At 48.6% G+C, this 14,614-nt stretch overlaps 1 protein-coding gene across 1 annotated transcript; it reads right to left on the bottom strand.

Moving 5' to 3' along the window:
• Positions 1-379: 379 nt before the first annotated feature.
• LOC114688911 (polyadenylate-binding protein 1-like 2) lies at positions 380-3,405 on the bottom strand. The gene has a single exon (XM_037198781.1). It carries the CDS (start codon positions 3,403-3,405, stop codon positions 2,401-2,403), a length of 1,005 nt encoding a protein of 334 aa, XP_037054676.1. The 3' UTR covers positions 380-2,400.
• Between the last annotated feature and the right edge of the window lie 11,209 nt (positions 3,406-14,614).

Below are 14,614 nucleotides of genomic sequence, written 5' to 3'. Positions count from 1 at the left end.
AGGATTTCTCTGTGTAGCTTTGTGCCTTTCCTGGAACTCACTCTGTAGTCCAGGAGTCCAGGCTGGCCTCAAACTCACAGAGATGTGCCCGCCTCTGCCTCCTGAGTGCTGGGATTAAAGGCGTGCGCCACCACTGCCCGGCCAGGATGGTTCTTAAAGAACTGTTATGGTGAAAATGTCCTTCATTGAAATAATGCATATTATACGATAAATAAATTGTCAGAGATCTACTAAATGTTATGTTTCAAGTTAGTGGTATTCAGAAATATAGGGTATTTATTGCCCCTTTTTATATTGAAAAGATTTCAATATTTATTTCTAATTATAATTATGTATAATTAATATGAAACAAATGATAAAAACAGAAAACCACAAGGAGCTTCAACCTTTTAAAAGAAAAGCCAAATACAGAAATGCAGAGATGATTCTAATTGTAGATCTGAGACACTCAGGCCTGGACCAGCCTAAGGAAGAAAACATACTATCATTAAGTAGAGCCATTAAACAATGTACTTTTCTTGCACAGAGAAGTAACATATACCTTTAATACTTGAAACTTCTTCTAGGCATTTGGTGAGGAAATAATCTTGACTGTAACCAAAGTTGATGCACAAGAATGTACAGAGTTAAAATATACATAAACACAAAACAGATGGATATAAACATGAATATGTATGAACATTTATGAATCTATCAACCTCTACATTCATATTAAACACATTATCCAAGACACAAATTAAGTACCAACAGCCAAAAAAAGTATTTTAAAAGTATCTTTAATGACAGGAAATGAAGCTCAGGTATCTGTGTGCATATACACACATACACACATGAAAAGCAGATATAAAAACAATATGTACATTATAATATACATATATGACAATGCATAAGAACAATACTGGAGCAACAAGGAAAAATGTCTCAGATAGTTCTTGAAAAACACTGAGCACATACAAATGAGTACAAGTCAAGAAGGCAAGGGAGTCATTAGGACTGATTGCTGATAGCATTCAATTTCTTAGGTTAAATCATCTACTTAGAGATTTTTTTTCCTGCAACATAGCTGATGTATTTTTCTGGCAAGAGGGAAAAGGAAAGGAAGCAGGAAAGCAGAAAAGGGGTGATTAACAGCTTTCAATTCCAGTGAAATAACGACAGTGAAATACCATTTGCAGCTCATGACGCTGCACACACACACACACACACACACACACACACACACACACACACACACGAGTTACAGTGGACCATGAGACTGTGCAAGGGAGATGGGCATACTGGGTTATTTTTTTTTTCTTCTTTTTACTAGCTGCACTGGCTGGCTGGCACAAATACAAACTGGTACAATGCTTATGAAAGGGAAGCCTTTTGGCAACACACAGGGGAAGTCTTTGAAACGTCTATATGTGGATGCTGCAAGTCCACAGTTAAGGAGAGAGCATCCAGGATGCTAGCCTAGATTTGGCTTGACAAGGAAGGATTCGCTCATCAGGGCACGCAGTGTTGGTTTTAAACACAGGGAAAGAACTAGGCACCACCTGAATGTCCAACAATGCGGGAATGATTACAGAAATGTTAAGGTCCATGGATACACAGGGGCACTCTGCAGGCACTGAAGATGACGTTCCATAAGCCTGTTGAATAGCATGGAAAGAAGTTCAACGCGTTGACTTCTGTTTGGTTTTAGTCGCTGAAAAAAGCAGGTTAAGAAACACCACGCACATGAACCACTCTACAAGAATATGTTAAAAGGGAAGGTGGGTCTGGGATGAGAGGGGGAGAAAGGGGTAGCAGAGAGCCTGGAAAAACAGCACACCAAAGAAAGTAAAAGAGGTTCTCTCTGAGTATTAGGATGATGGGAAGCAATTGCACTCTTGGTTCTTTCTCCCACATCAGACAGACTTCCTTCTCCTTCCAGATATTTCTACCACGGAATTGCATCACCTGCGCAGTAAACAAAGAGACAGAGAACGCTTTTAAGAATCAGACTGACCACAGGGAGAAGAGGCAGCCTTTAACCTCTCAAATGGCACAGATTAGTGGGATTATTGGGGCAGGGGAGCTTTCTGGAGGTGGGGAGAAAGAGAGGGAGAGGACAGAAGCAGCTGGAGGGGGAGGGGGCGGAGAGCAGAGAGGGGATGGGGCAGCTAGCTGGCGCTGGCAGGGGAGGGGGGAAGGGGAGGAGAGGGGAGGGAGAGAGGGCAGGAGAGGGAGAGAAGGAAAGAGGGAAGGGGGAGGGGAGGGGGAGGAAGGGAGGGGGAAGGGTGAAGAAGGAGGGAGAGGGAGAGAGAAACCTGCACTCCCAATACAATACACTGCTGGTGGGTTGGGGTGGGGTGGGGGGCTGTAAACGGGGTGGGAGCCAAGATTTGGCTCTACTGGCTGGGGCCTGGGATGTCTTCATCGAAAGGTGGCCTCGTCATCGGAGTCATCATCGAAAACCTTGAAGTCAGCACTGGTGGACTGGCTGGCCCAGGCTTCTTCCCTTTCGGCCTCTCTCTCCTTGTGGGACTTGAACCTCCCCACGAAAATCTTGCGGTAGTTCAGGAACATTCCATTCAGCGCATCTATGGCCCGCTCGGCCGACTCCTGCTTCTGGAAGTGCACGAACCCGTAGCCCTTGGGCCCCTTCTCGTCACAGGCCACCTTGCAGGACAGGATGTTGCCAAAGGCCGAGAAGATGTTGTATAGCGCCTTGTTGTCGATGGTCTTGCCCAAGTTCTTGATGAAGACGTTGCCCACCCCGCTCTTGCGGAGCGACGGGTTCCTCTGGGACCACATGATGCGCACCGGCCTGCCATTGATAACGTCAAAGTTCAGGGTCTCCAGGGCCCGCTTGGCGTCCAGCTCTTCCTGGTAGTTGACATATGCGTAGCCCAGGGAGCGCCGGGTGATCTTGTCCCTGCAAATGCGGATGGACACGATGGGCCCGGCGGGGCTGAACTTCTCGTACAGCATGGACTCGGTCACGTCGGGGTGCAGGTCGCCCACGTAGAGCGAGGCCGTGGGAAAGTCTGGGTGTCTGTTGGAGACCCCTGCCGCCGCCTCTTCCTCTTCTGCAGCCAAGGCCGCCGCCAGCTCCTCATCCATGTCCACCCTCCCGTAGGAAGGCGACGCAGCAGCCTCCGCAGCGGCGCCCCTGGCCCCCCGGAGGCTGGCCTCCGCCAGGCTGGCCTCGGTGGCTGCCACCGCCTCCGCCTTCTTCCGCGCCAGGGCCGCCGCCTCCGCCAGGCTGGCCTCCGCCGCGGCCGCCGAGGCCTCGGCCTCCACCTCAGCCTCCACTTCTGCTTCCACCTCCGCCACGGAGGCCTCCGCCACCGCCTCCGCCACGGTCGCCGCCGCAGCCTCCGCCGCCGCAGCCGCCGCTGCAGCGACCTCCGCCGCCACCGTCGCCGCGGTCGCCATGGTCGCCACGGTCACCGCTGCCGCCGGGCCGCTGCCGCGACCTCCCTTCCCGCGAACTGAGGGGGCGGAGAGGCGGCGAGGGCCGGTGGGCGCCGGAACCCGGGCCGGGGGCTGGCGCGGGAGCTGCGGGCAGGGAGCCCGGGCTGGCCGAGCAGGCGGGACCGAGTCACCCGGGCTGGCGAGCGCCGGCCGGTAGCGCCCAGAGCCCGGTCTCCGCAGCAGCCGCCGCCGCCGCCGCCGCTCGCTCGTGGGCTGCCTGGCTGGCTGGCGTGCGGGGCGCGGGCGGGAGGGCGGCGTGTGGTGGGGGGCGGGGGGTGTTGGCGTCTGTGGTCCGGGCAGCTGGGAAGGCTTCTGTCTCTTTGGTTCCCCCTGTGGCTGCTGCGGGGCTGCGGGGCTGCGGGGCGCGGGGGCGGGGAGAAGTTGGGGTGGGGGTACCAGTGCGCAGCCTCTGAGGCGCCCACGCGTTTGGGAAGAGGATGCCAGGGACAGGACTGCGCTCTGGACCGAAGGAATTCGGGTTCCGTGTCTTCTCCTGGTGCGGGGCGGGGGGGGGGGAGGGGGGCTCGTTTTCTGTCCCCAGCCCCCTAAGGGAAGGTTGTCATGAATCAAGTGGGTGGGGTGGCCTTGAAGCTAGGCTAGCCCTGGCTGATGGAGCCTAGAAGCAGTATTCCAACATCCGGGGTGGAGGGGGGTGTCTCCAACCCTGGGAAAAAGGCACACACACACACACACACATACACCGGGGCGGGGGGGCAAGAGCATTCTCTCTAGTGTCTGTGTGTATTTGTGGGTGCATGTATTTCTCTGTGTGTCTCTCTGTCTCTGTCTCTCTCACAAACTCACATACACATACACATAGGAGCAAGAGCATTCTCTCTCTCATGTGTTTTGTGTGTGTGTGTGTGTGTGTGTGTGTGTGTGTGTGCATTTCCCTGTGTGTCTCTGTCATGTCTCTCTCACAGGCTCACAGAGGCATGAGAGCAATCGCTGTCTATCTCTGTTTCTCTCACACAACACACACACACACACACACACACACATACACACACACTCCCTCGTTAACGTCACCACCACCACTGGCACCCAGGAAAGCATGAGTCTTCCCAGCTCCCCACGCAGCCTGCTGAGCCATTTTCTGAGTAGGCTCCCCCTTCCCACCCCCCACCCCACTCGGCAACATTTCCAAAGGAGAGAATGAAGAATACATGCTCATTCATAACGCCCTGCCACAAATACTCTACATGGAGCCTGTGCCAGTCCCCGGGGATGCAGACATCTAGAAGACAGAGGAATATGAGCTGCCTTCCAGCTTCTCCTGGGGAGCAGAGAGCCTGGACTGGAAACTGTACCCTACTCCACCCCCAGCCTCTCCATGACTGTGCCCCAGCCCCTGGACTACTGTGAACCTGGGGTTCTGCAGAGCCTCAACTCCCACTGCCACGTGGCACGTGAAAATCAAGAGCACCTTGTCTCTAGGGCAGCATCCCTCAATGGTAAGTTAAAGAAAGTCAAACTGGGAGGGGTGGCTGGGGGCGGGGCCGGAGCTGAGAAGGGCCTGGCCCAGAGCCAGGTGCTTGTTCCCTCTCAGCCTATGCCCTTTAGGTGCTGAGGTCCCTGACTAGGACCAAGAAGTGCCCATCTCTGCCCAGAAGGCAAATGAGAACAGGGCCTGGAATCTCTCTTGAGGGTGAGATGCAGAGCCCCCACACACCAGCCAGGGCTTCTGGCACCGGGGCAGGGAGTGTGGAAAGGGGATGCTGTATGTTATTGGCGGGGGGAGGGCAATGCCAGCTCACAGAGCTAACGCTGAGGGCACAGGCAAAGTGGCAACATGCAGGGTGTAGACCCAAACGGACTGGAGTCCCGAGTCCAGAAAGGAGGACCAGATGTTCAGAGTTCTGGAAGGAATCAAGGGAAGCTGTGTTGAAGAGGGGATGCCAAGTGGGTTGTGAAAGGGAGGTCGAACTGCCCCATGCCTAGGCAGGAGGGAAGGGATCCAGCAAAGGAATCACTCTGTGCCCCAGGATCTGTGCTGTGGCAGGACCGGCATGGTCACTGGTGCTCTACCAGTGACCTAAAGTCTGCAGGGCCATAGGGTGGAAGGTATCTAGGACATACATGGATGGGCTTGCTCACAACTCAGCATGGGCAAGGAAAGGGTGATGTCACCCAAATGACAGACAGTGATTTGAACATCAGTGTGCATACAAGTGTGGGTGCCCCCCCCCAATCTGTGGTAGAACGTAAAGAAAACTGTCAGACGGAACGAGTTCCCAAAGATTTGAACAAACTTTCCCTCTGTCTGCACTGCCATTTCAGAAACAGGGGTCCCATGCTTACCAGAAACCAAGGGCATCGGATAGGTTACAGAAATTAAAATGCCCAACCATGGTGCCTTTCCTCAAGACTTCTAGACTCCACTACAGTAACTCAAGAGGCCCCTCTACGTAGCAGAATTGCCCCCCAGAACACTGAGTTGTTCTGTTTTTAAACTTTTGTGACAAACAAAAAGTAACAGGTTTCATCTTGATTTCTTCATACAGGTGTGATCGCTCCCCCCCCACCCCATACACAATTTTGCATCTTGGATTCACAGTTGCAGAAAAAATGGTGTTTGTCTGAGTCTGATGCACAAATATCTCTGTGGTGTGTAGAGTTAGAGTCTTTTGTGTCTGTGACCAAGAGTCGCAGAGCTGGGTCCTAGAGTAGTTCTATTGCTGTTTTGTGAGGAATCGCCACACTCATTCCCATCATGGTTCCCTGAGTTCACACTCTGTTCCCCTTTCCCTGTATCCTCATTACGACTTGTCCTTTGTTTATGTCACAGTGGCCATTCTGACTTGGGTCAGATGGGCTACAGCAGGCTTTGTATGTGATTTCCCTCTGGCTGAGGAAGTTGAGCACTGTTTCGAGTATTAATTAGTCATTTGTACTTAGCATCCCATCAGGTCTGTGGGATCAGACCATGGTGGCCATGGAATATTACATGCCATCACATGGACCTGTCACAGCACCCCAGTTTGCCTTGTTTATACAAGCCTTTCTATGTGGCTTTCTCTAATGGCAGAACCCACACAGGATAGGACAACAGGAACTTGAGAACAGGACACAGTCCCTGTGGGCCATGAGGCAGGACTTTCCATCTCTGCCTGAGAAGCTGGGACACAGATAGGATCCCTGCCCTCTGGAAAAGCCCAGCTCTCTGCACCTAGCAGAGCTTGTACCAGCAGAGGCAAGGGGCAGGAACCTAGGGCTTGGGAGTCAGGTGCCACCCCTAGTGGTCTGGGGTGGGATGCTGGCAGGCAGAAGGGACAGATGAGCCTTGCCTCACCTTGTCAGGTGTCTATCCAAGATGGGCAGCATGGGTAAAGCCATGATTGCTTGGTGGGGCTGGATGATAAGACGGTGTGGTGTGGCCACAGCAGAGGATCTTCTCTTCATGGGAGCAAGAGACCCATGAGAAGGAACAGCAATTGGAGGATAACCACAGGGCCAGGGGTCCACAAGCTCCTACTCTGCCTTTGTAGATCACTGACCCACAAGTGTCAGTGCCATGGCTGGAGAAATGGCTGCAGAGGACTGTCACCAGTGTCTGCAAATCTGTCCCAGAGACAGTCCTTAAGATCCCCAACCACAGTAAGGAGACTGGTACAGTGACAAGGACAACAGCTGGAGACTCTGTCTCAGTCCTTTCTCTGCAGCCTCCATAAAGTCCCACATTCATTTCTACACTTCTTGAGTGTTCATCCCACCTGTAAGCAGAAGTGTTCAGAATACTAAGCACTGTGACAGGGCTAAAGACAAAGAGCCCCGTGCAGTGTCCCTGGAGGGAGGACAGGCCTTTCAAATGGGGGGAAGTTCTACTGATACCCCTCATTTCATGATTCACAAGGATTCCTGGAGAGCCAGGTTGGCTACGGTGTCCTCCCCTAGCCAGGCTGTCCATGTACTCAGCGAGATTGTTCTCCATCAAGAATGTGATGATAGACTTGTCAGAAAACATGAAATGTGATGAAGGAAGAAGCAAAAGAAGATGATTGGTGGCACACTGTTCTAGGGTCCAGGAGGCTGCAGAGGAGCACCATGGAGCCCAGGGAAGGCTTCTCTGAAGATAACGAGCTGCCAGTCTTGCATGGAAAACCTGCCCAGCAGACAGAGCTGTAATGCACCAGGTCACTATGGCAGAAGCCTCCGGTGCTAGTGGGACCTACATGGAGCCTGCCATCCATGGAGCCTGGAGCTTAGTGTAACAGGGGGAAGAAGGAAGGAACTAGGGAGGAGGGGCCAGGGGTGAGCAGCTCTCCCCATCAAGTCTTGTTCACACTGGTGTGGGGAAGGAGGAAGATCCGTCAGATTAGGCAGTGTCCAGGGCCACACTGACTCATTTCTCTCTCTCTCTGGCTGCTGTGTGTGGGCAGTTTTGCTGATGTGGAGGGCACAAAGATAAGCAGGGAGCCAAGTTGCTATGAGCCTGCCACCTGACAGTCTTTCCCCCATGAGACTGCAGTATGTTGTTCCAGACTGAAGCAGACTCTGTGGGCTAATGCATGGATTCCCAAGGAATTTTACAGTAAAGGACACAGCATGCACTAGTGCCTTAAAGGGAGTCACTGACCAAACCTCAGAAGTGCCGGACAGTATTTGTGAGTGATGGGTCAGTCCACAACACTGTGCCTTCCTCTTCCTTGTGACTCCCCCATCAGTCTTCTCCAAAGGATAATGGATGGCGAGCATTGATCCAAGGATGAAGGGGAAACAGTGTTGGAGCAGCATCGCCGTATCCTCCCTCTCCATATGTACCTCGAGACAGCATGCTATGTCTAGGCGGTTTCTGTGGCCACCGACTATCAAATGCCAGGGGAACTCTTAAACTCTACTGCCCTTGTGTTCTCTGCATCCCCACCATAGTCTTCTAACAGGTCACTCCTTTCCTCCAAATTCCCAGCTCAACTCAGTGTCCAGGTTCATCTGTAAAGGTGAATTATTACATCCTTGGCCTGGCCTTAAATGGTCAGAATGGCTGCCTGTTGCACTTTGACTCAGTGCAAACTTCTTGGCAAGGCTGAACTATGATGAGCCCTTGCCAAAGGACCCCCTCTGTCCTCTCAATACCCTGGCCAACTTGAGCTCTGGGAGAATCCCATGACACTGCTCTTGGCTGTGAGCCCTGCTCTTCCTGAGGGCTCCCACCTTCTTGAAATAGTAGACAACTTTTTAAAATTAGATTGTTACAATGAGTCTCAGAATACGTGCTCAGGCACCTGTCAGTCAGAACAGAACAACAACAACAAAAACACTTTGTTTTTCACTCCAGATGTTTTGGTCCATGGGATGACAAAAGATAATAGATAAACAATTAAGTTACTACCCCCTCTGTGACTCTTTGCAATTCATTCTCCTATGCTGTTTCTTTTATTTCTTTTATTCATTTTACATACCAACCACAGATCCCTGCCTCATCCCTCCTCATGCTCCCCGCCCAGCCTAGCCTACCCTGGCCCATCCCTCCTTCCCTCCAAAAGGGTAAGTTTCTCCTATAGGGTTTTCCCATGAGGGGAGGGTCAGGTAAGTCTGGTACATTCAGTTGAGGCAGGACCAAGCCCCTTTCCCCTTCCATCAAGGCTAGCAAGGTGTCCGAACATAGGCAATGGGATCATACACCTGTTCATCACCGCCAGGGACCCCTCAAACAGAACCAGCTAAACCACTGTCTCCCATATTTTGGGTCTAGTCCAGTTCCATGCAGGTTCCACAGTTGTCTGTCTAAAGTTCATGAGTTCCTATGAGCTTGGTTCAGTTGTCTCTGTAACTTTCCCCATCATGATCTTGACCCCCCTTGCTCATAGAATCCCTCTTCTCTCTCTTCGACTGGACTCCAGGAACTCAGCCTGGTGCTTGGTTGTGGATCTCTGCATCTCCTTCCATCAGTTACTGGATGAAGGCTCTATGATGACGGTTAGGGTATTCACCTATCTGATTACCAGGGTAGGCCATTTCTCAGACCCTCACCACTAGTGCTAGCAGTCTAACCTGGGGTCATACTTGTGGATTCCTGGGAATTTCCCTAGTACCAGGTTTCTCCCTTACCCCACAATGTCTCCCTCTCTCAAGGTGTCTCTTTCATTGCTCTCCCACTCCATCCCTCCCCCAGCTTGACTATCCTGTTCCCTCATGTTCTCATCCCCCATCGCCTCCTCTCTATTGTCCCCCTCATCCCCAGTTTACTCATGGAGATCTCCTCTGTTTCCCCTTCCCCTTCCCAAGGTGATCCTTAAGTTCCTCTTAGGGTCCTCCTTGTTTCCTAGCTTCTCTGGAGCTGTGGGTTGTAGTCTGGTTACCCTTTGCTTTATGTATCTAGTATCCACTTATGAGTGAGTACACACCATGTTTGTCTTTCTGAGTCTGGGGGTGGGTTGTTCAGTGGTTAAGAGCACTGACTGATGTTCCAGAGAACCGGATTCAATTCCCTGTGCTGTGTTTCATAGAGTGGACCCTGGGTCTCTTCTGGGTGTGTCTATAGTGAGCAGTAAGATCTTGGTCTATCACTAATCTTCCTAATTCTCTTCCTCTTTCTCACCCTCCTCTCTTGTTCTCTCTCTGTCTTCCCTGCTCTACCCCCTCCCTGAGGTTGGAAACCCCTTTGATCTTTGGTATTGGTCCTGCCTGGGCAGCCAGGGCTCACAAAAGGATGACACTCAGCCTCGGGGTGGGCAGAAGATATGAAGAAGCATGTCGTTCTGGCAGCTCTAATGCACTGCTGACCACCTGCTACCTGAGGGCATGGAGAAGATGGACCTGGGAACAAAGCTGACTTGGCGGCAGGATCATAGAGGCTAAGATGTAACCGCTCTGCACTTGAGTTCCTTCCTGAAGTTGGAATTTTGGAAACTCTCCAGAAGGATCCTGGCAGTTTCCTTCAGGACGGTCCCTTTGCCCAAACCCTGCTTTGAAACCAACAGCAAAGAGTGATCAGGACTGAGGGTTTTGTCACAGCTTCCCCCGTATTCTTTTTTCTCGGGTAACCAATTCACCTTCCATCGCATGCTTCCAGGTGTCCCTGGGCCTGTCTGTCATAACCACAGGCAGTTATAGGAGTAATCACATAACAGTGTACCTAAGATGCAGCAAAGGCCATGGCTTAGGAGAGGTGCTTACCTTGGACATGTTACTGTATGCTCTTTTCTTTTCCTTACCTTTGGAGTCCTGGGCTGTACAAAGAGATATTTATGAGCATGAAAAGTGGTCATGTGCGGCCAATGTTTTTCACCAATGCCTGGCATGCATTCAATGCCCAATACAATAGACTGTTTATTAATCTCATCTCCCTCTCTCCTGAGGATGTCTTGTTCATCTGGTTTTCGAAGCCAGTGACTTTTCTTTCTAGCACCACAGGATGCCTGGAACTTTCTCTCTGACCAGGATCAAAGTGTCAGCACAGAGGGAGTCTGACCTCCTGCCTTCAGTCCTTGGTCAAGGCCACATTTCACTCCAGGCCACTGCCTGTTTCTCTGGCCTGAACTCACTTAGCTAACCCCCTCTGTGGACCTTTTCCCAACCAGAGCAACTTTAGGATCCACTGATCCCCACCCCCCACCCCGGGGTGTCCAAGGCTTTTGCAAATGAGCATATGAAAGCCTGGTGCTTTTGTCCTCAAGCAAAGCACCCAACAGGTGTGAGCTACCCAGTTGCTCAAAAGAATGTGTATGGGTCAGGAATGTTTTCTGTCTTCTCTTTCAGAATCTCACTGGGACACATCTGGACACACATCCCAAAAGGTAATGCTTTGCTGCGGTGCAAATGCACTGGGTGCCTTTTGGTGCTGCCATGTCATTCTTGCAGCAATATCACCGATGTCTAAGACTATGAAGTGACAGTTCATGGCTTACCAAAGTGTGAGTACTGTAGGTGGTTGTTGTTCATTTCAGGTTTGGGTCTGCCTAACAGACAGATCCTCGACTCTCCCACAGTGTGGAGAGGTCTCAGTCAGTCCAGATGAGGAGCCTTTCCACCTCCTCTCTACCTGTATTGTCCAGAAGGCAGAATGATAGGAGGTGAACTCTCTTGGGAGTGTGTATCTTATCCTTTTTTTGTCCCGGGATCTTCTGAAAGGTGAGTTTAATTTGGACTCAATGCAGCAATCACCAAATACACTTTCTGTATCTGTCTCCTACACATGCAAGTCCTCAAAGGGCAGGCAGACTAATATCATTAAAAATTCACCCTGTAACCAACCGCCTGTGGAACTGGTGTTCATACCATCTCTGCTTTACTTTTGACAACATTTTGGTACCGTGTTATTCAAGCACTGGCCTGAGTGCAGAATCTGGTATATGATTCAACACAAGGCATTCTTGTTCCACTGCTGCTGGTGGAGACCATGTTCTTCTGCTCTGTAGGAACCCATGCTGTCATAACAAAATCACAGCTGCACAGGCAGTAAATGATTACCAGCCCCCCAGAACCCAGGTATTCTGAGCCACAGAGAACACAGGGAGCTGTAGTGTTGTACTGCTTTTCCTGCCCTTCCAAATCCCCAGTTGGCCCTTTCCATTACTCCTGCTTATGGTTCAAGTGTTGCAGCCCTCAGTCCCTCCTTTTTTTCAGAGACAGCAATGACAGACAATTCCTGGGACTTACTGTTTCCCCACCGTTTAATGAGTTTCTAGGAGGTTTTTCTTCCCTTGACTTTTTGAAGCTGTATTGAGATATTTCTGATACACAACAGAATGCTCATATTTCAAATATGCCACTGGGTAGGTTGGACAAGTGACACCTAGAGTGTTCACTGCAGCTAAGAACATGTTCTCAAGCCCTTAGCAATGCTTCCTTCTCCCTCACCCTGACACTCTTTTCCCTGTCTCTAGGCAAACACAGATACGCTTTTGGGAAATGAGGGCTTCTTTGTATTTTCTGGAATTGTGCACAAATGCTGATTGTCAAATCCTCACAGAGACACACATCCCACAGTATGGACCTTTTGAAGCATCTGGCTTCTTTCAATCCTAATAGTAATTCATTCTGAGAGTCTCTTATTTTGCTGCCTTAGCCAAGGCTCTGTCTGCTTTCTTTGCTCTCTACTGTTTTCCTGCTTAGTTACCCAGCAGCTTGTTCATGTGTTCAGCCTCTGATGGACATTTGGAAGTTTCTAATCTGTGGCTACCCTAAATCAAGCTTTTATGCACATTTGTCTACAAGGCTTATTTGAATTGTACTTGTGTATTCAACTATTCAGAGATCAGCAATATAGTGTGTAGTTAGTAATATTTCCAGTTTGGGAGTTAGGAGGTAAAGAAGTGGAGTACAGAAATATCAGATGACTTTGTGTGTAAATTTACCAAAGCCAGATTAACACAATGTTAAAAAAGAACCCGTAAACAAATATTCTTTTAGAGCATTCATGTGTAAATTTGATACAATTCTAGATACTCAAATTCATCAGTATAATACCATCATACACTATAAAAATGGAATTTCTTCCTTTAATTGACAGTGATTGAAGATATGAAAATCATAGGTGGAGAAATGGTTTACTGTCTTCCAGAGGACAGAAATTTTTTGCCTACCACCCACATGGTAGCTACGACCTGCCTGTAACCCCAGTTCCAGTAGTTCCAATAACCCCATTTTTCTCCACTGTCTACTGCAGGTCCATTTAAACTCACTTAGGCGCACACCTATGCACATGAGCAACAAATAAATATTCTTTCAAAATAATATGTCAGTAATATGGGCATTTAGTGAAATCTACTGGCTCTAAATGATACACAATATTCAAATTTGTAACCTGCTAGTGTAGATTGTGAACTAATGTGGGAGCCCATGAAAGTGTAGGAAAATATAAAGTATAATTAGCAAATTACATAAGGCATGGAAATACATAGGGGATCCAATCTCGAATGTTCTACTACTTTTAGATTTTCATAAAAGTTCTAATCTCAAGAAAAACTATATAACCAAAAACTAACTTACTGGAGTTTTCCCAGATTCTGATCTCAGAGAAGGAATAATCAAATTCAACACATTTTATTTTATACATTTTTTTAAAAAGACATAATTGCTTTCCCATCCTAAGGTCAGACATAAAAGCACAGTTTGTGGATGGTAAAAAAAAAATTGAACAAAACAAATACTAAAGAAGTGCTGAACAAAACCAAAATTTTCCCATAAGACTATCATTTTCAAATCAATAAAAAATCAAGGAGAGCAGGTAGGATGGCTTAATGGGTAAAGAAATTTTCTATATGAGTCTCATGACCTGAATCTGATCCTTGGAATCCTGGTAAAAATTCATGGGTTGAACTGACTCCACAAACTTTTCTCTATCCCCCATGTGCACTTGTGTATCCAAATACATACATCATATACCCATTCACATTAATAAAACCCAATAAGTAGAAGATATATATTTTTAAGATGTTTAATTTTATTATATATGTATGAGTGTGTTGTATGTATGTCTGTGTACCATGTATGTGTCTGGTGCCTTCAAAGTTCAAAAGAGGGTGTTGGATCCCCTGGAACTGAAGTTCAGATGAGTGTGAAACTCCCTGTGGGTACTAGGAACTGAACCCAGGTCTGTAGAAGTGCAGCCAGTGCTATTAACTTTTGAGTCATCTCTACAGCCCCCAAATATATTATTAACTATATTTTGTATACCGTACATTAGCTTCCTAAAGTTTTTCATCTCACAAAAACAAATTTGTAGCCTTTGATTTATATGTCCTCATCTTTTCCCAATTACCCTAGTAACTTCTTTCCTGCCTATGTTTTAATGCATTTGCTTTTTTTAAAAATCAGAAGTCATGTTCTTATCACAAGTATGTTAACTTTTTTGAACCATGTGAGATGACAAATATATTAATTGATTTTCTGTAATAGTCTCTGTCTATGCAAAGAGAAGTTTCCTTGATGAAGGCTGAGGATTGTATACTCATAAAAGTCTCATCAACATGGCTGCCTATTCATGAGCTAAACAAGGACAACAGTATACATGCTAAAGTGTATGGGGAAATCCCAGAGGCCTCAACACTACACAGAGAACTACAGACAAATAAAGAATGCTAAGAATGGAAGAAATAGTCTTTCCCAGGGGAGAGCACACCAGTTGGTTATCCAATAAGAAATGGTCAGCCATGAAAACATACATATAAATAATGTTATACAGATTGAACAGGTTACTTGTGTGTGTGTGTATAAGTGGAAATAAAAA

The sequence above is a fragment of the Peromyscus leucopus genome, chromosome X (assembly GCF_004664715.2).
Source record: "Peromyscus leucopus breed LL Stock chromosome X, UCI_PerLeu_2.1, whole genome shotgun sequence".
Taxonomy (NCBI): Eukaryota; Metazoa; Chordata; class Mammalia; order Rodentia; family Cricetidae; genus Peromyscus; species Peromyscus leucopus.
This window is presented reverse-complemented; position numbering and strand designations above follow the sequence as displayed.